Consider the following 21,603-nt stretch of genomic DNA (forward strand, 5'->3'; position numbering starts at 1 on the left):
GGAAGTTCTCACAGGCACTTAATTTGTAAAAACCCGAGAACTTTTCTGAGGCCTTTTTTGCCAGACTATTGATTAAATGAATAACCTTATTACTTTTTATACTGATAAAAGTTTTTGATATTTATGTTTTTGTCATTTATTTCTTGTTTTAAATGTTATCCTGCTGAGCGTTTGCACCTGTTTAAGTTGACGTGAGGAAAAAGCAACTCTGTCCAGTTTGCACTATACTATCAGTGTTACTGCCTATATCCAGTGAGTGAAGACGTTTCACAGTTAAATCGTGGCATCAGGACACAACCGAGATCTTTGGACCGCATTGAGACAAGCCTGAAGCATGAAGACCAGGATGAGTTAAAGCGATCCACTTTCAGTAATTTCTCAAAACTAAAACATCACATTATAATGTAGCCCAGCACGCATTTTGTCACTTTGTCACCTCAATAAAACAAACTGTTTTGAGGCTCCGCTCCACCCGGTTAAAGCTCTTTAAAACATGCTAAGAGACTTTTACCTGCTTAATATTCATATATTGTCCAAATAGCCAACCAATGTTTGCTTTTTTAGTGCTCTTGCCTTTTTGTCCAATAGCAGGGCATAGATTCATGTTTTATGATTTTTTTTCCAGCTTCTTAAACCTCAACTGTCAAAGCTTGTGTAGTGGGTATCCATATTGACACAGTACAATGTCTACAAAAAGTATTCATCCCACACAAACTTTATAGTTTCATAACATTAAATTGCAGTGGATGGAATTATGATTTATGTTTTGTTGCCAATCAATGGAAGAAATGACGGTAATGTTTAAGGGGACACAAATGTCTACAAATCTATTTAATTTCATTACAAATAGAAAACCCCACATTGATTTATATATATATATATATATATATATATATATATATATATATTAATATTAAACACACATTGGCAGTATTACAGTGACTATGTGGATAGCTTTGTACATCTTAAAATGTATGCAGTTTATCACATTCTCCACAGCAAAGTGTCTCTGGATCTAACTGAGGTCTTTGACTCGACTAGATCTCTCTATAACATTATCATTATGTTTTTTAAAGACATTCCTATGTAGCTGTGGCTTCATATTTGAAATATTACATTAAAAAATGTAATATTGCAGTTCTCTGACAGAGAACCAGGGTTTCCTCCAATATTGCTTTGTATTTTACTACCTGTTGGAGAGAAGCGTCCACCAGGCCTCATGATGAGGATGCTGTCTTTCTGCCGATGTTCCATGTTTTGCTTACACTCCTGGGACCTCTTTATGGTCTCACTTGTTGCCCTTCTCAACACAGGCAGATTTTTAGAATTGTGCCATACTCCTTACATTTTTATGATCATATTAGGGATATCCAGTGCCTTGGAAACGTTCGTATGTCCTTCCCCAGTTTATCACTCTTCTGTAAACTCAGATTTATTTGTTTTCATGGTGTGGTTTTTGCTGGGAAATTGACTTTATAGCTGTTGGATCCATAGTATATATGGATATGTATTTAGTTTGCTTAAAATAACTGTCACTGGTTTACACACAGGTGATCTCCATTCAACTTGTAAAAAAGCGGCTGCACCAGTGCTGATTTAGATCTCATAGTAAAGGACTGAATATTTGTGCAATCTATTGTTTTAAGTCTTACTTAGTTTGTAGCTTTTTTTTTTATCAGTGTAGAAAATAAATCCTAATTACATCCACTGTGACTTAAAGTTAGAAATACACAAAACATAAAAAGATGAATAGGAGGTGAATACTTTCTAATAGGCACTGTGGTTTCTTGTTGGGGGGGGGGAGTGATGCTTTATTTGTAACCAAAGATGTGGTTCTAGTTTGCGACATGTAAGTGGTTTTGTCTTGAGATCTATTTAATCAACTAGAATTTAAAATTAAAATGGTTAACTCTTTCAGTGCAGATTACCGGTGTCAGAGGTGTGAAGTGAACAAGAGTTAAGCATGCTTCTGTTCCTGCCTCAGGAACTCACCTCACAGTAAATAACCAGAGTACAAGATTTAAAAAATCTAACTGTAAAATATATTTTATTTGGGCTGATATTCTGTCTCGCCACCATTTTGTGACTATTAATTCCAAGCCCTTTTCAACCCTGAACATCCCTCTCTCTTGATTGATTTATGTGTATCCTCATACTCTGTGATGTACTCTCTGGTTAAAAAAAAAAGAAGAAATTATGTAAACACCCACTTCTCTGACAAAGGGAAGTTTGCTAAATTCAGTAAAACCTCTCCAACATTTGGAGACAGAAGTCCAGATTGCTGATCACTTAGCTCTGCAACAAAAAAAAATGTTTTTCTTTTTGTATGGATTCCAACGTCCTTTCTGTTTGATATTTCTATGCTCGTGGAGTACTGTGGTGGCACACGATTGCTTCAAAAAACAATTATCTTCAACTTTAATGTAATCTTTGTGATCATAGAAGTTTATATTTTCATATAAAGATTTGGTTTGTATAGTGGCCCTGTAAAAGATTGTACTTTTTGGGAAATTTACTATCCAAATCCTTACAGCAAATTCCCCACAGTCATACCTGCCCCTCTGAGGTCCATGCTGATATTTAAATCAGACATTTCCTCGATGGTCCAGGGATCCAGTGTGTTCGCCTCAGTGCATTTCTGCCAGGTTGGTAGTGAAGTCTATTTTGTAACTTAAATAAAAAATAAAATGGTTTTGTCCATCATATCACATGTTTATATGATACTATCATAGCCATATATTTCTATGATGCTGTCATATATCATATTATAGTGTAATAGTGTTATTTAATAGGTAAACTGTATTGCTATTCATGAAATAAAGTTTGGGTTTGGGTGCACAGCATCTGTATTACATGGAGGGGTTTTCACTTAAACTGATGAAAAGCGTTTTCATAGGAAGAAATTTCACACAGACTTCTTTTCACAATAAATGTACTTTCACTGGAGGTGATAATGTATGCTGGCAAAGTTAAGGCAAGCAAATTGATAAACAATAAACAACATTGTAAAGCAATATGTGTAAACTAAGGTGTAAAATGCCTTTTTTATGTTAACATATGAATAAGTGTGCAAAATAAATGTAGCACTATATTTGGCATTATATTAAAACATATTTTTAAACCCCTTTAAACTGTAAAGAGTTCAACATTTCCAATATGTATCTCCCCTTTCAATATTAAAACATAGACACTCCAATCTCTACTATAAAATATACTACCACCATGTTTTAATGTTATACAGATTTGTACATACTGGACTATGACATTTCATGTCATTTTCATGATGTACTGTTCTTTGACAATTTTTTTGACATACTATATTTTTTGACAGAAAATATGATTATATTAGTTATTCATGGTATAATATGTCATAGACATATTAGTCATGCAATTTAACTTTTTTTTCTATTAATGGCTTTTTATGACTTTTTGACCTAGTATTCTCTGTCTTTTTTTAAGACTTTCTTCAATACACAATATTTCTTTCAAGAATACTTTATTATGACTTTGTTAGGACTTTTTCAACATTGTGTTCTACAACTTTTTTCGACATATTATATTTGGTCTTTTTTTTACTACCTATACTATGATAATAATATCTTATGATTTTTGTCCACCTACTTTTTTAAGCATTTTTTGACATACTATAGTTTTACTTTTTATGATGTTTTACTATACCATGGCTATTTAACCTAGGACTGGATATACTATGGCCTTATAATGACTATTTTCAACCGGTACTATACTAATTTTTCCAATTTTTCAATATGATAAACTTTGGCTTTTTTATGACTTCTTTCGACATTCTATACTCTGAGTTTTAAATGAGTTTTTTTAGACACTCTATAGTATGACTTTCAATGTTGTTCTTTTAAATACGATGCTGAGTTTTTCGTCAAACCATAAAAGCATTAAAAAAAGGTTTTTGACATTCTATACTATGACTTTTTGGGGGGGAATACTATACTATGACTTTTTTTGGGAATACTATACTATGGGTTTTTTATGACTATTTCCGACATACAAAGTAATTAAAAAGTCATTCTATACTATGACTTTTAATTACTTTTTTGAGACTATGAGATTAAAATGATTTTTATAGACATCATAAACTATGACTATTATTTTTTTAAACGTACTATTCCATTTATTTAAAAAAAAAAAAACTATACAAAGAGTTTTCAATTCGTTTTTTTTTTATTAGTTTTTATGAAACACCAAATGGCCTATTTCTGCGATATTGGGATCTGGTGTAGGATATCATCTAAATAACAGATGGGATGATGAGCATTAGAAAGACAAAGCTCAAGAACATGAAATACCTTTCGTGGTCTTGAAAGAATCTGAATCTGTCTTGACATGGTCTTGACTGCCTTTGGACATGATCTACAGACTCAGACTGGACTGGACCTGGTCTTGGACATGACTTGGACTTGATTAAGTTGGTCTTAACTACAGCCCTGTCACACACAGACCTCTCCAAAAAGTATATTTTACAAACAACTGGCACAGTGTGAGGTACCAAAAGGACATTGTGTGTGTAATATGGTCGAGAATTATTACAGTAATCACAATGATATGAAATGATATGGAATGATAGGAAATGGCAGGCTAATTAGCCATGTAGAAACTATTTATCATTGAGTAAACAGCCAATTCTGCTAACCGTATAGTTACAAATGTGAGAATGACAAAAATGATGCTGAACACGTTACACTCGCAGAGATTTATTACCTTAACAAACCAAATTTAAGTAAAAGAAAATATATCAACAAAATGATGTATGATGTCTGTACAATAACACACAGCAAGGGAAACGAGCGACAGACTATCGATTTGTCATTTAACTGCAAGTAGCTTTTAAACTTTTCTTAAACTTTACAATCGGACATTAATTGTGAGTAGTATCATGTTTATTATCACTAATGAAGTTGTTATTTCTCAAAATAATCGTTCACGTTTGCCAAGCATCTTTCGGGTGAATTTGACCTTTGGGAAATTGTTCGCTCCTAACAGCCAAGCTGGCCGAGTATTTGTTTGTATTTCCATTCAGCCTCTGCTGACCTCATAAGTCACAAGAGACTCCAGTTATTTCCATTGTTTTCCTCCAGCCTATCCTCATAGGGCGTATCCTCCATAAGTCTTTAAATAACAAGCAGGTCCATAAAGAACAGGGGAAGCAGTTCCTGCTCAGTTACAGAGACAATAAATATTTTCATGAATGTTTTTAGTGAAGAGTGGTGTACAGACAACAATACTATGTTCTATGGCTAACTAAGCAGCCAATTTTTCACGATGTAATGATGTCCTCAGAATGAATTTGTCACAGTGAATCTAAAAATATCATGTCTGTGTTGAAACTTGACAAAATTGTCCGCAAGATGAAGTAGACTGCGTACCTAAAATATATAGAGTAAATGTACTTAGTTACCTTCCACCACTGCCAAAGCAACACTTAAAGTACTGTTCAGTGTGTCTATAATTGTGTATCAGGTGGATATGCAGCTGGTAAACATGACAGCAGATGCACATGTACAGTAATTTTTATTTAGAGGCAACAGCTCTTGCATATTACAACTGTTGGCTTTCATAAGGCAAAAGCAAGAATGAATCCACCAGCTAATTCACACAGAAAACAGAAAGCGTTTAGGGAGGGTGGGAACCCACAGGCATGCAGCGATGGCTCAGAATGCAATGTACAGCATTTTATATTTATATATATATTTATATAATATATACAAAACAACAGTGAGACCCAAACAAATGCCAGACATCTCATTCTACACAATTACAGAACAAAGACAGACCAACTTTTTTTTTTTTTAATAAAAAAAAAAATATTTTTGCTCTTTTCTCTGTAAAAGTGCAACTCAATTAAAATATAACCTGTTTCAAGGCCTTTTAATGTTGAAATAAAAATAGAATCTCCCAAGTTATCAAAATGGACCTATGAGAATATTGCATCTCTAGAATACCAACTCGTTGAAGTTCATGAGTCCCATTGAACCGTGTCTAATTAGTAATTGAGATAAGATCACATAGCATTGACACATGATAAAAATGCAGGTCTGGACTTACTGTTAATGTTAAAAACAGTGAGTGGACAACAGTGTATCTGTAACAGCCGTAAACAAATACAGAGGTTTATTTTCAGTTTGAAGCAGTTGGCATTCACTTAAAAACAGACAAGACAAAGAAACGGGTCCACACACTCATCATCACGACAATGTACCATTAATGAATGTAGAATACGACAAAGAAGCGCCATATAGGTTTGCATTGGACAGGGACACACCTATTAATCTCACTCAACATCGTCAAACAAATGGTTCTCCATATTGCTTAGTAACACATAGAAATGAATTTAGAAATGAATGAATCAAAGATAGGTGCTATCTTTATCATGACAGCTAAACTGCCAATTATGGATATTTTTTAACATTTTTATTTAAATTTTCCTCAGTATAAGTACTATTTTTTTTTTTATAGTTAATAGTCCCTTCGTAGGCATTTCGAGCTGACAAAGAGGTCCTAGAGTGGCTATCTGAGTTGGTACATGCATCGGTAACCAGGCTAAAGTCAAAAGTGTGAAAGGGGTCGGGGGTGAAGGGGTTCAGGGGCGAGGGTTGGAGTGTCAGTGTACGGGCTCTAGTCGTCGTCTTCATCCTCCTCATCGCTGTCCTTCATGGAGATGCCCTGCATGCCTCCTTCCCTCACTGAAGCAGTGGCCTCCTCGATGGTCAGCCTGTTGCGCACTGTGTCGTACATCTTACTGTTCAGGGTGGAGTCGAGGACACCCTGCAGGCGAAAGTCCCGGTACTTTTTCTAAAAAAGGACAGAGATACATAAGCAAAGCATGGACACAAGTAATTCTGGGTGATTCATCATCCCGACGGGTGTTTGTCATACCTTTGTAATCCTGATGAGGATTTTTAGCTGGTAGACGTGGAGCTGCTGTTCCATGCGTTCAGTGAGCCAGGTCCCCAGCAGGTTCATGGTTGCGGTGTACCATTGCTGAAACACATAAACACAACACTCTCCAGCAAAACACACACTCACACACATACTCAAGGTATCATAGCATAAAACTAACCTTTACGACAACATAAAGAACTACAACTAAACACATACAGTATATGAAAATAACATTCAAGCGTCATAGTGTGCATTGAAGCATCACTTAAAATAGAACCTGCTATCAGCTTTAAACCATGTGTCACGTATCCCATGTGAACAGTATATACACCAGTTGGTAAGGTTTAGGGTTAAGTCTCTATCTGACTTCACAAGACTGACATTCCTGCATTTCAGAAGTAACCAGAAGTTAAGAAGTTAACAGGCATTAACATTAATGTAGGAATGACGTCATGTTCAAAATAAACAATTTTTTCTTTTTATCATGCAATTCAAATTTAAGAAAAAAATAACTAATATTTCTAGACTATGATTTCCCTCGGCCTTTATCTAGTAGTGCTTTTAAAGCAAACAAATATATACATTTAAATAGAAATGACTAAATAAGCATCAAGATTAAATGTTCGCCAATTCACTTTTTGCCCGGTTTTAAATTCAGAGATCAATACCACTCTCATGTCTGTAAGCTAAGTACAAAGCTACAGCCAGCAGCCAGTTTCCTGGAGGAAACCAGTAGCCGGCTTCTGTCACCTATAAACACAACACCTGTCTGTAAGATTTGTACAAACTTGAAGGAAGACACTTCATGAAGTTACTGCTACGCCCCCGACCTCCATCATGTTGAATTCTCGTTTTTACTCTTTAGTTTTTGAACAACTTAAACTAAAGAAACAAGTTATAACGTTTTATTAGTGAACTTTAGAGGTGTTACCAGGTGAGCTGTTTCCCACAGTTTCCAGTCTTTGCTGAGCTAACTTTCACCTGGTCCAAGCTTCACATTGAGCAGACAGGCAGGGCAGTGGTATATATCAATAAGCATATTTCCCAAAAGGTCAAACTATTTCTGTCTCGCTCATAGTAAGAAACTGATTGAGAAAACAGTTTTTCAGGGCCTTTACATATACAATGAACACAGACCTATCTATAATATTCACTGAGATATTTAAGAATTACACATGCAAATTGGCCCAATTACAATTTGAACATAAAGAAAATAATTATCTAATTAAATAATATTTCCTAAAGTAAGTTGAAACTTTCTTGAACATGACCCTTACTGTGTTAATGTTGTCAACACACACACAGGCACATCATGAGTGTGACATCCACACACACTGTATATATAGCACTCTAAAGAGCTGAATATAAGATACATTTACTCAGAGCACTAATGCTATTTGCTACTTGAAGAAAATGATGAAACCGAGGAGATAAATAAAGCATAAAGCATTGACAGAGCTATCTGTCTCGAACTGTAATTACCCTTCAACATTTTTTAAAAGAAATGTTCCACATGTCAATATTTTGTAAACGCTGCATGGCCCATTAATTATTGAAGGCAATTACTTAGCCTTTATTTATAATTTATTCAAGTAGAAACGCAGAGCTGCATTTAAATACCCTACACTGAAGATAGCAAACTACTACTGTATGGGGAATTGAAATTATAGTTTTGACACGCGTTCATTAGCAAAAGAAAAATAGAATGAGTGAGTAAATGGTTAGCAGGCAGGGAGCAGCGGTGCTATTTTCTTGTACCTTTTCTCTATATTACTTTGGGTGGCGGTTTTCCAGACTGTTCAAAGTTTAAAGTTACAAGAGAACAGCACGCAAATCTAATAGCAACAGTTGTCACACCTCCAATTTCAAGATAAAGAAGCCAACTTTAAACATGTGAGTATAGGCAGAAGCACAGAAAAAGGTTTATTTGACCCGAATTAGAAGTGGGAGGTTTTTCATTTGTTTGGTTGTTGAGATTTAGTTTTGAGTCTACGTTTTTTTAGATGAAGTTTAGGTGAATGGTTGAAAGGTTTGAACTTGAGGCCGGATATGCAGATGCCTGTCCACTTCACAGTCGAGTTGAGCGTGCAGTGCATGCAGACCTCGCAGGTGGGTAGGTGGCAGAGTACGTGCTAAGGAAGACTGCTCTATGTGCAAATGAGGCAGAACTCTGAGAAGGAGGGTCATGCTAGAAGATGTACACAGGAAGATTATTTGACTCTAAAATCATGCCAACCAACATAATGTGATAAAACAACGCAACGCAACACTAGAGATAAGTGCCACTTTTTTTAAAATAGAGAAGGCAGCAGGAATGGTGTTAATCAGAAAAGAGCAGATAAAAAGGATTGAAATTAATTAGTGAAAGAAAGAGAGATAAAGTAGAGCCTATGCAACATCAAGGAACTGATTTCCACATGCATGCAAATGGATGGATGGAAATGCATTCAAATGAAATAGAAAAACAGACATCCTTGAACTCAAATTATAGTTTAAAATGCTGAAAGTGAAACATTCACAGCTTGAGAAATCTCTTAGAAGAATTTAACATGACAGTAGTGAGTAGGATTTTGGTGCACTTTGGGGCCACACAGAGGACACGAGGGGGAAAACTCCACACAAGAAAAACTAACACACAGACGCAGACAGGGGAGCTAGTGTGGACCTCAAAGACAAAAGCAGACCCACTTCACAACACCATCACCGCTCACTCCAAAACAAACAGAAAAAAAATATATTTATCTGGCACAAGACTCCTGCTTCTACAGCCAAACACAAAAAAAACATATGACCAAAGGGAGACTTCTGAGTACCTCTCAGACATAAAAACTTCACATCACTACCTCACAGAACTGAGAATCAAACACATAAAGCCGTAACACACCTGTAGAGACACAGGTCTGTACAAATAGTTTCTGAATGACATGAAACACACACACACATCACAGCATTATGTGTCGTTTGAATCACACATGGAGGAGACATTGTCAATGTATCCTGTTAGGATTATGTTTTTGTAAGACAGTGCTCTCTTCACCCTCTAACACAATGGTTCCTAACCTTTTACAGCCATATTGTGCTTACTCATAAAACCCATAACACATGATGTGTATTATTAACTGTGAGCTGTTGCACCAGGAAGAGCAGTACATTCCCCCAGAGCATTAATTTAGTAATATAAGGTCTTTTTTGCTTGAAAAATCTAATTTTCACGTAATAATTGTTCATCAAATTAGTTACCAATCATTGCTCCTCATTAACTACAGACGATGATGGGAGAAGCAGTTGAAATGTTTTGTCATGGAGGAGGCGGATTTTTGTTTTTGTTTATTATGACCCTTTGCTATTTATGTGACATCCAGCAACCTGGCTCATCCTTAGCAATCAATATGTTTTTTAAATGTTAATAATGAGGACAAATATGTGTTATATCATATATTATGTTATTGCAAATAGGAAAACATAGATTACTTCCTCCTAAATTAAACAGTATATGTCTCGTAACGTTTGTCACTACTTGGTAGTGGCTTTCTCTCCCATTTAAACAGAATGATTAATAAATAGGTAAAACATCATGCTCTGCTGCTATGTTTTCATTATGTTATGCTGATGTAAATTCAGATACTGCAAACATACAAGAGTGAGTGTAAAACATTATACTTTATACTCAAACTGGTGCAACAGGGTGCTGAAAGCTCACATTTTGGAAAAAAGGAAAATAGTAGGGCCTTAATCCCCAGGCTAGGAACCACAGCTCTAACAGACCAAGGGTATACGACATGTCAGCCTCAGAGTTTGACATCATTATGTCACCCTGGCCCATCCAGCAGTACAACCTTCACCCAGCATTTTCAGTTCACATATAAATGTGCATGGGTGCTCCACTGTGGACTGAGACCAAGAGGGCTGAGTGTCATTTACTTAGTGGGCTGACATGCTTCAAGTGTGAAGTATCTGAAAGCAATGGTGAGCTAAAAAATATATAAGTTGGTGTGTTGGTATATGATCACTATCGGATAGTTCTGTCCTTTCCAGAGAGCACTGTTTTAGATAATCCTTTTTTGAGGATGCTTTTATGGACTCTTTGTAAATAAAAGTGTTTTTTTTAATACACAAAAGCCCAAAAGCACTGTGGCAATGCACACCATAATACAGAGGGCAGCAGCTAAGGTTAAGAGGGACAGAAAGTAAGAATGAAAGAGAAAAGTAAAGAGGGGTAGAAGATCAGAAAAGCCTCGTCTGCCAGGCCAAAATACATTTCCTGCTCTCAAAATGGGACTTATCCCTCTCTGCCCTGTTGTTTTGCCACATTTTGGAAGGCCCCTCCCTTCTTGTAAGGAGGAGACGGCATCTTACTTACATCAAATAACCTTTCTATATACACCTCCTCATTGACCTTATCACGAAGTATATCCTGAGAGTGGCGCACAAAGGTCACGTAGCCATCGGCCACGTCCATCCCAGGTTTCTGTAAAACAGAAACAGAACAGTGTCGGGCCTCAGGAGAGGAATACGCAAACACTGGCAAATGACTGTAATCAAAAAAGGCAGAAAAGAAACATTGTTGATGATTAATACAAAAAGTAGCTTGTTCAACTGTAAGTAAACACACAGTAGCTCACGAGCACACAGGGAGGTAGGGTGTAATTGCACTTACAGGTACATCCACATATTTAGAGGCAGCTTTCACCTGAAATCAGAACAAAATTGGCAAAGACAGGTTGAGAGTTTGTTTAAGAACATTTGTATTCATATTAATACAATTTGGGCTGTTTTTATTTAATTTAAATGTCTTACATGTTTCAATTCTAGTGCAGATATATAAGTTTTAGCAGTACTTTAACAATAGCTTACTATGAAAGATATAAACATGTCTTTCAACAAATCCCCTCTTGTTGTAAAATATGGTCTAAAAATGAAACAAATTTAAGACAGGAACTGTCTGATCAAAGAAAAAGTACAGAACAGTACAAAATCTGAGGAAGCCTTCAATGCCAGCTTTAGGAACTACAGGACTCGCTGGGCACATTTCTATTAATGTTCAATAACCAGCCCGAAATATAACTGAACCAGTCCATTAGGGTCAATGGGGCAACACAGGACTGAATAAAGAGAAGTTTTGTCTCACCGTGAATGAGAGGAATGAAGAGAACAGGGTGCCTTCATCATATCTGGAAATCTTTGCCAACACGCTCTCCAGAATGACGACAAACTGAGAAACATGAGAAATAACAAGTTTCATTCAACAATTTCACAAGGCATACAGTACATCCATGCTAGCAGCACTGCTATAATAGTTTGGATGTTATGCATGATTACAATGACACCGGTAACATTCTGATGTTAAGAAGATACTATGTTTCTATCATGTTCACCCCTTTAGTTGAGCATTTGATAATAAGCAATAAACACAAAGACCAGCTGAGGGTGATTTTTGTGAGTTTTGTGGCTATTTAGTCATAAACCAAGTGTAGCAAATTTCATAGAACTTTTAATGAAAGTAACATGATTCCTCATCTGGAAACCTTGACTGTCCTCCCACAATTTAGTGATATTGTAGACATTGAGACATTTGCCACAAGGTGAAAATTCAGGGGTCCCCAACGTCATTAGGATTCCTCTGGGGATCATGACAAAATTCATTAAATACCGGACCGACCCGCAGACAGACTTCTAACTATCTTAACTTGTACAAACAAATAATATAATACATAATAGATTTATTTTCATAGTTGCTATAGAGTCGTACCTTTGCAACCAGAAACTGGATCATGTCTTTCACACTCTCCTCAATCAGTTCGTCTATTTGGGTGTGGTACTGTTTCTGCCAAGATACATTTTAACAGAACATCAGTGTGACAGATACAAACTACACAAACTAATTGTTATTTATTAACAAGCAGTCTGTATCCCATGTGCAATTTTTTACCTCTTGGCCCATCTCCATTGCGCACAATTTAGCTGATTGGTCCTTGGCATCCACCATCACGTTGAACATGGTGCATAATGTTGGAGAAATGCGGAAATCTGTAGACTTGCTGCTTTTTGTCAGCTTGGACTCAAATGCCATCCTCGTGCTGCAATGCAAGTAAAAATATTTACACCCACTATTATATAAAATATTCAGTAAAGAACTCATTCTTAGTATTTCTGTGTCTGTCAATCCCTCTATTTCTCATGCAGGGACACACAAACGCACCGCTTGACGCAGTTCTCAATCATGTTGCTTGACATAAGCTGGATGCGACTCTCGAGGTGTTTGGCGAACTCCTCCTCAGGCCAATGTAGGTCTCTGATGAAAGTCTGGAGGGCGTCCAGCTTCCAGAAGAGGTCCTCCGACGTTCCGGAGCCATTACTACCATCGACCCAAACACACACACAGACACACACACACACACACACACACACACACACACACACACACACACACACACACACACAGGTCAGAGGGCAAACGTCATCCTGCTGGAAAGGGGATGGGGGTGGGGTTGCTGTGGCAGGTGCAGAGGAGGATGCTGTTCCTCCACACCTTAACAGTGTCAAACTATACTCCGACCATATACTGACTGGTTTGTCGAAATATCTGCCTCAATACAGGTGTTTGTGGACAGTCAGTGTATGGGGGAAAAGAGTGGGCAGGGTTTACTGTAACAACTCAATAACCATGCTGTAGAGTGTGATTATTGACTGGGATGTGAAGTGGCCACATGCAGGCAAAGTCACTGCAGACACAGCTGCTAATCACACTGTGTCAAGACAAAGGAGATGGGGAATGGAAAAGTGAGTGAGGGCATGTACAAACGGCATTCATAGGCCAAGTTATTTTCCCACAAAAAAGATTCTCCAAATTGATTCTCCTTTATCACAGGCCCTCTCTCAACATCCATGTCTCCAGGCTGGTGGGGCCCCTGGAAGAAGTATTAAATAAACCATGCAGACCTTTAGGGCATCCTGTAGAATTCATTGGGAAAAAGCTGCAGGAAAGATGTGGAGTAGGGAGGGTAGGTGATAAAGCGGAGAGGTAGAGATCTGAACACCAGTCGCCTAGTCTCTCCGCACTATCATCCCCAATCCAACCCATTATCTTCCCTCCCAATCAGACTACTGGCAGGTGGTCAAGGTCAGGGATGAATCTACGGCCATTTACAATCTACAGTGCGCTAAGAATCACTAAAGGAAATGTCTGTGGACAACAACTCTGGGGAGATACATGTTTATAACTGAGAACTTGACGAATGTGTGTGCGTGTGTGTGTGCGTGTGTGTAATAATATATATATATATATATATATATATATATATATATATATATATATAATTTTATTTTATTAATGTATTTTGTTGTGTTTGTTTGTTTGTTTTGGCCTGTATCTCCACACCTCAGCTCAACAGCATGCATGTTGAGACAAATGAGAGTGTTTCTCATTTTAGAAAGCAGAACCCCATCTACTCTAACATCTCTCAGAGTGCCCTTGGCATGAACATGGACGCCATGTTATATATATTTAAATGAGAGAAAACATCCAGGAAACTATTGATTGATCTCAAGTACGTCTCATACAGAAGAAATGTGTCTTTACTTGAAACGTTTTAAAAAATGTTGAATGATCTTTGGCGGAGGGCATCTTCATACCAAGGCAGTCTCTGCTTGCTTAATATTTCTAAATCAAACTAGTTGAATACACACTCTGAGTCATATATTGCAGCCATCCATGACGGGGTAGAAAAGCTAGGCATTTGTGGAAGGTTAACTGATAGTCCTGCTACTGGCACTGGCAGATTTGGTACTTTGGGAATTTGGAGGTTCACATTTGGTAGATTCACATTGGGCAGATTACTTGTTAAACTCCTGCAGAAAAGACAGACAAAAAGAAAAAAAGCCATGTAACACTCATCATAAAAGTAACGTAAAATCTGAAATTAGGTAATAAGACAGTGGCACACATAAACAAGACCAACAGTAATTGTCAAAGACGTACATTATACAAAGACCTTCAGTCGTAAAGAGGTCTCAGGATGCACACAAATACTGTATTAAATGCAGCGAGAAGAAGAAGCAACTTAATAATGAAAAGAATAAACACAAATAAAGACCAAGAAAAAAAGAATCCCTTAATACATCTTAAATATAATATTTGCAATACAAAATGCAAAAGCAAAAGTGTGAACACCACAACTAATACATTATAACAGCAATATAATAGACTGGAGGCCTTTTGTTTCTGGCAACATGTCAAAGCACACATTATGAAGGTTAGTCCACAAAACAAAACAACAGGGATATTAGGTGTTGCCCTGACCCGAATGTGTCAGAGAGAACTTGGTAAGACACATACATTAGTCAAAGACTATTTTCAGAATAAATAACCCAATTATTTCAGAGGGAAAATAGGTTATCATCCCACTCATGGCTCGTTCTTTAAAAGTGAACCTACAGGAAGCCTGGGTGAACATTACAGCTGCTCTCTCAGATTCGTCAGCCTCCACACAGCCAGTCTCACATCTGAATATAAAAGCCTTCCATTTCCAACCAACCTACAGCCTCGCTATAAAGACGGCAGCTCCTTACTTTACAGGCTCCCAGGACTCTCGCTCAAAGCCCTTGTGAATTGACTGTGCTATGGAGGACTCCATCAGATCCACATATCTAACCACCAGAGGAGCATACAGATCCTGAAGGTGTTTGTGGAACTTTCCATTGCACAGATGATCTGCATTCAAAAAAGAGAAAAAAAGAGTCATTGACAGAAGAACATTAGTCTCTTTGTTTAAACATAAAAATAACCAAAGTGTCTAAAATAATATGGGAGCTTACAGTCGTTTCGGAGGAAGTCATTGAGAAGCTGGAAGAGGGGGAAGCTGTCCCAGCTCTCAGGGGACTGGATCTCGAGAGCAGCATCCATGTCGATGGCATAGAGGGCCAGGAAGTTCTCTGCATGCTCCACCATGAGGTCTGTCCACCATGCAAACGCCTACAGACACAGCAGGGGGGAGGAAAAACAGGTGAACAAAGGGCTCCACTTAAGAGATGTAAGGACACAATAAAAAAGTTCATGGAAGGAGGGAATAATACACACAACTGGAGCTCGTTGGTTCTTAAAAGAAAATACCTTGAGAGTTCTGTATGCTCTATGGTAATCTATCTCAAAGGAATAGAATAGTGTGAAATATGCTCATTTGTATTCTTGCTGGAAGTTAGATGAGAAGATTGACCTCTCTCGTTTGTCCCATTATGAAGCTATAACCAGCAGTCCGTTAGCAGGAAAGAGGGGGGAACAGAACAACCTGGCTCTGTCTATAGTTAAAAAAACATAAAGATCCGACCAGCACCTCTGAAGCTCATTAATAAACGTTGTATCTGGTTTGTTTGATCCATTAAAACCAAAGTGTATAAATAGCACATTGTGGTTTAACGAGGGGTAATGTGCTCAGTGACTTCCAGGAGTCACCACAGTTGCTAGAACGTTCTTAATTAGTGAGCTGCTAGGTGGATTTTGTTTCACCTTTGGACACAGGCCAGCTTGTGGTTTCCCCTTGCTTCCAGGCTAAGCCAGCCAGGTGCTGGCTATGACTTCATACAAAACTAATAGTTCTAAAATTGGTATCTATCTTCTTATCTATCTCACTCTAATGAATACTGAGTAACTGTCTTGTGATGTATGTGGACTCCTTTCAAATACAGTTTTCACAGAAAGGAAAGGCTACACCTGTCTGAATTATGTGTGTATTGTGTGTGTTTTTCCAATTGCATACTTTGAGATTAACAGTTCTTATTGATAAGGATTTAGAAGTGGGATTAATCGTAAATTAGTTTATGTGTAGCAAAATAATCACACAGCAGGATTGCATGTCCGTGCCTTGTTATATTCATGACAGAATCTATAGATATTAGGGAAAGGTGATTTTCTCATGCAAATGTGGAGCTCCATGCAAGCTAAGAGATGAGGGGTTCCACCATTCACATCACTGACAAACCCATAGCTCCATCCTAGATGTGAATGTGACTCATGCACATCTTCTAGTAGGCACACCAAAGACTGCAGCACACAGCATCTCTTGAGTTGGAGTGCATCCGTTCCAATTAGTTAAATAAGTCTGAGACTCAGCTGACCGTTTTCTAGCAGTCAGGATTTGCTCTCCCTAGTACGCTAGTTGCTTTGCTGGCAGTCTTGGCTTGGCTTATTTGCTTATCATTCAAACTAACATGTTGCCAAGTTCAATAAACTAAGCTTGATCTTTCTAAATTATGCTGCATGCTTTATTTTTTACAATGTGTCTGTTATTTTCTCATTTTGCTTCGCCATCACAATTGCAGTGAAACCCTGACTTACCTGCCTACTTACCTGCCCACTCCCAACATTTTAAAATGCTTGACAGTTCTAGAAACAGGCAGCAAACAAAGCTCTTCTCCATCGCATTCAAGGAGAGATACTCTTATTGCGGACCGGGGGGGATTAAATGGGAAGACTGGAAAAGTTTCCGACAGATGAAGGGGGGGGTGCTCAAAAGTCGCCAGAAGGAGTGGCGTCCAACCTTTGATAGAGGTTGAGGGACACATACAGGACCCTGAAAGCTTTAGGGCAGACCCAGTGTTCAGCCAGACAGACTTTAGCACTGTAACAATGCAACCGTGTCAAGGGAACAATCCTGAGGGAGTGTACTGATGCTGAGGGGTTAAGGAGACGTGGCATCTATTGGACATGCACAAAGCATTATGGGAATTTCTCATTCAACTTTACTACATACCTCTTTTCCCTGCTTGGACAGTCACCAATCATATGACAGTGAGAACATAGGAAGATGTACAGAACAATAAAGTATTTTTGAGGCGTTTCTCATCAAAGGGTTTTAAACTAAGAATAGACAGCAGAGAGGGATGGAGGAGGAGAAGCTGGGGAAGTAATGCTTGAACAAGGGCAGACTGTGAAATTAATCGCTGGATGGAGGGGAAACAAATGTTCATGGTGGATCAAACTTCAAAAAGTTCACATGGAGCATACTTTGGGGAATTTACTGGTTTAGCATGCTTGAAGATAAAGGAAACCTCTTTATGGCCCGATGAACATGCTTTATGATCACAATTATGTTGTGCAAGCTACAGTGCCTTTTATTTGTAAAACATGTTTTCTCTCACTTCTATGCCTAAAAACCCACCCATTGCTAAAGTGTCTATGACATCATTATCTGTCTAAGGAGGTGCCTCTTGCCATAATGGCGCACATGCCATACAGGGGGGTCGTGATGGGGACTGAAGAGGAAAAAGAAATTAAAATACTGTACCGATTGATCTCCAGAACTTGTGACTGCCGCCTGTCAAGCATATTCAGAGAGATACAATAAATCTGCTTTATCTGGATATTCTAAGATCACATCGGATCACCTTCAGATCTACACAACTACACATGCTCATCATGCTTTCCTACCAGCTCAATGTGTATAGAAGCAAATAGATTAAATAAATAAACTAGTATCATTGGTGGCAATACTACTTTATATTTGTACTTTACGTTTTGCTCCATTACTATTACTGCTTTACTGACTAGTTACTTTTCTGAATAGAATTTAACAAAAATAAAAACAAATGATGAACCTATAAAATATCGGGCATTGTTATTGTTATGGGTTAAACTGGTGTGTTGCAATCTTTTTTGCTCGCAACCTATTACAAAAAAAACATGATTTTGATGTGACTGAACTTCCCCTCCAAACTTCCCAGGTAGTTTCAACTGTATATGGTTGAAGGTAAAAAATTTCAATATTTCACAAGATTAAAAAATGTAATTAAAAGAAATTAGCGTATCATTGTATTCCCTTCATTCATCACTAATAACATTATAATAATGTAAACTTGATATATCCCTAATAGTCTATAAACTAAGCAATCTCACTTTTGATACTTCAAGTGTCTTTAGCTGATAATACTTCTGTACTTCAACTTAACTAGGATTTTGAATGCAGGACTTCTAAAGATGGTGTGTTACTACATTATTAAATAGGTAATTTTCCTTTAATATATGAGCACTTCTTCCAATACTGGCAAATTGTTCTTCTAATTGTGCCAAAAGGATTTTTTATTATTAAATATTAAGAGAATACAGATATTGTGAGTAATGTGTATTGTCCTGTATTTCTGTTTAATTTCCCGCCTTCTGTTTATACAGGACTACTTATAAAATATTACCATTTTTAATGCTTACGTTACATTGAAACACAGAGTTATGATCTGCAATCAGAGCAAAAAATTGCACACATGATTTAATGTTATGCCTCATTTACAGTCTCTCCTCAAACACGACGCTTCGATTCCATGTAGCCACGGTCTGTTGAATACCAATTAGAGCTCTCCTAAATTAAACTCATCTTTGTTACCCATAGATGAAAGCAGCTTTATTTATAGCGGGCTGATAATAAGACTAACTCTTCTGTTGAGGGACGGAGTGAGATAAGAGTGAGAGTATAGAGGGAAAGTGTTTTGAGGAGGAGAGGGTTCTCACTCACCTCCGCATGGTGTTCCTGGTTCTGCTGGAGGACCTCTATGACTAACTCCGCCAGGCGAATTGTTTCCTCCAGCTTTTTGGCAGGCGTGACTAAGCGGCCTACGTTCTCTGAGACAAAAGGATGAGGATGAGGGATGAGTGGTTAGTTAAGCACAGAGAAGGATTCCAGCGGGATTTTTATGACTACTAAGAAGATTTTTCCTGTTTATATTTTAACTGTAAATAAAAGTATAAACACAGTGCTTACACTGTGATGCTTATCTACCATATCCTCATTGTAAGTCAAATGTGTTCTTATTTAGATGCATTTTGGGCTGCATAACATAGGGCAAGATCACTTATGTGTTTGACATAATCAGACTAATGTTGGAAGAGAATCAGGCACGAGAATAGTGGCGTTGAGATGAAAGTGCAATGGGGCATCGGAAACATGCATCTTGTGACGTGGTACTGAATAACCCATCTGCATAAGGAGCTGTCGCATGGTTAAAAAAACACTCATTGAGCGCATGCTGTAAAAAATATTCATTATTTCTGTTTAAAGTTTTCCTTTCAATTAACTTGAAGAGTTTCAATTCCTTTCCAAAAAATTGTATCAATCCAAACAGAATCAAGCTTTATACTTAGAATTGGAACAATAACGTCATTAATATATGTGCAGACATTTTTCTAAAAATAAACAAATGTATAAAAATGTATTTAAATTATATTATGTCTAGCCATTTGTAAGTAATTTAAAGACTTTTAAGGACAATTATATTGAATCTCATCTTTTGATCTCTGGACATTACTATACAAAATTACTTTCTTGAAGCAGGTCATACATTTTGTGTGTAAAGACACTACTTTGACTCAAAAAATGTTTCATTAGATGGTTTAAGATTGTTTTAAATACTATAAATCTGCTATTATCTCATAAATAATAAACTAGTAACCAATCATTTGAATGAATGACTTTCAGGTGTGTTTTAATGAATATTTTTTACAGTGTTGGGTTTGTTATCAAGTTTGGCGCCCTAAAAATGGCTTTGGCACTCTTTCACTGGTCAACATTGGTCTACAATTTGCAAAAGCTCCAAATCACTTGCTTGTACCTTTGCTGACAGAATGATTTGATAAAACAGTTAGACATCATGAAATGGGATTATTCAAACAGCACGACTATGTGGAATGATTTGTGTATAACTGGAACATGGAACTGAATGGCTACGCAAATCAAAAGCACATGTATACATCTACATACAACAGTTGTGGTATTTACACTGCAGTTCTGACTTGGGGTCTTTTGTTGCTTTCACTATTATTTTAGTAAGTAGCATTTTATCAAATATTTCTCAGGTATTTCTACTCAAACCAAATGGAAACATGTATCTATTTTGGAGACCTGGCTGTAAAATAAATTTTAAAAAGTCAAATCTACAACTTAAAATTACTCTAAAGTTTATTATCATGGGAAATCAGAGGTATTTAAAGAGCCGAGATAATACTCCAGGCATTGTCTTTAGGGGCATTAAATCAACACTAATGGATGGATCACATGGATTTATATTAGAGTAACTATAACTATATATTTTGTGGTCGTAATGCCCTGTGAAGGGCAGCAGAGGGAGCAGGTCTGGAAATGCTTGTATTGTATTTTGTCTAGAAGAAAAGCAGAGTGGACCTTTGTGGCTTCCTCAGCTCTGTGAACGCATTTTAATCAGAAGATATACAGTATGTAATATGCCTATTATTGCACTGCTTACACACCAATATACAATGTGTATAACTACTATGTGATATTAAAGGGCCAGTTCACCAATATTACAATAAGTGTAAAACAAACAATAAAACAAAACTATTTAAAACAAATCCTTGGTGTTATTTAGCCACGCAATCTTTTTGGATTGTGACAAAAGTCAGATATCTGAAACCAGCGACACATAGTTTGTCCATTGAATTAAGTTTTGTTGTCATCTAATGTGAATTGTTTTAAAAAGGGTTGTGTTGTGGGTTTTTATCTTTTGTTTTTATGATTTTTTATTATGTTATACGTAATTTTAGCTTGACAACATTTCTCCATGGGGACAATAAGGTTAAGATGCAGTTTAAGTGTAGGTCACATAAAAACATAACTATTTGCAACACTGTATACCAGGAAAGTAGGAAATATTTTCTTGTTTGCTTTTTTTAATATGGTTAACTTGACCCTT

The 21,603-nt window shown here is 37.1% G+C and overlaps 1 protein-coding gene across 9 annotated transcripts in view; it reads right to left on the reverse strand.

The window, feature by feature from the left end:
* Positions 1-6,648: 6,648 nt before the first annotated feature.
* Positions 6,649-21,603, reverse strand: part of cadpsb (Ca2+-dependent activator protein for secretion b) — a gene marked incomplete at both ends in the record, with an annotated part of 62,899 nt that continues 47,944 nt past the window's right edge. For 4 of the 9 annotated variants that reach the window (XM_079217623.1, XM_079217622.1, XM_079217620.1 and 1 more), the window contains 12 exons: positions 6,649-6,825; positions 6,910-7,014; positions 11,276-11,383; positions 11,573-11,605; positions 12,044-12,127; positions 12,665-12,739; positions 12,845-12,992; positions 13,115-13,270; positions 14,602-14,763; positions 15,484-15,625; positions 15,730-15,886; positions 19,413-19,519. In XM_079217623.1, coding sequence (XP_079073749.1) covers positions 6,649-6,825; positions 6,910-7,014; positions 11,276-11,383; positions 11,573-11,605; positions 12,044-12,127; positions 12,665-12,739; positions 12,845-12,992; positions 13,115-13,270; positions 14,602-14,763; positions 15,484-15,625; positions 15,730-15,886; positions 19,413-19,519 — 1,454 coding nt within the window. The remainder of the gene's footprint in view (positions 6,826-6,909; positions 7,015-11,275; positions 11,384-11,572; positions 11,606-12,043; positions 12,128-12,664; positions 12,740-12,844; positions 12,993-13,114; positions 13,271-14,601; positions 14,764-15,483; positions 15,626-15,729; positions 15,887-19,412; positions 19,520-21,603) is intronic. The other 5 variants (XM_079217627.1, XM_079217626.1, XM_079217625.1 and 2 more) reach the window with 2 other exon arrangements.

Source organism: Taurulus bubalis (genome assembly GCF_910589615.1).
Source record: "Taurulus bubalis genome assembly, chromosome: 5".
Taxonomy (NCBI): domain Eukaryota; kingdom Metazoa; phylum Chordata; class Actinopteri; order Perciformes; family Cottidae; genus Taurulus; species Taurulus bubalis.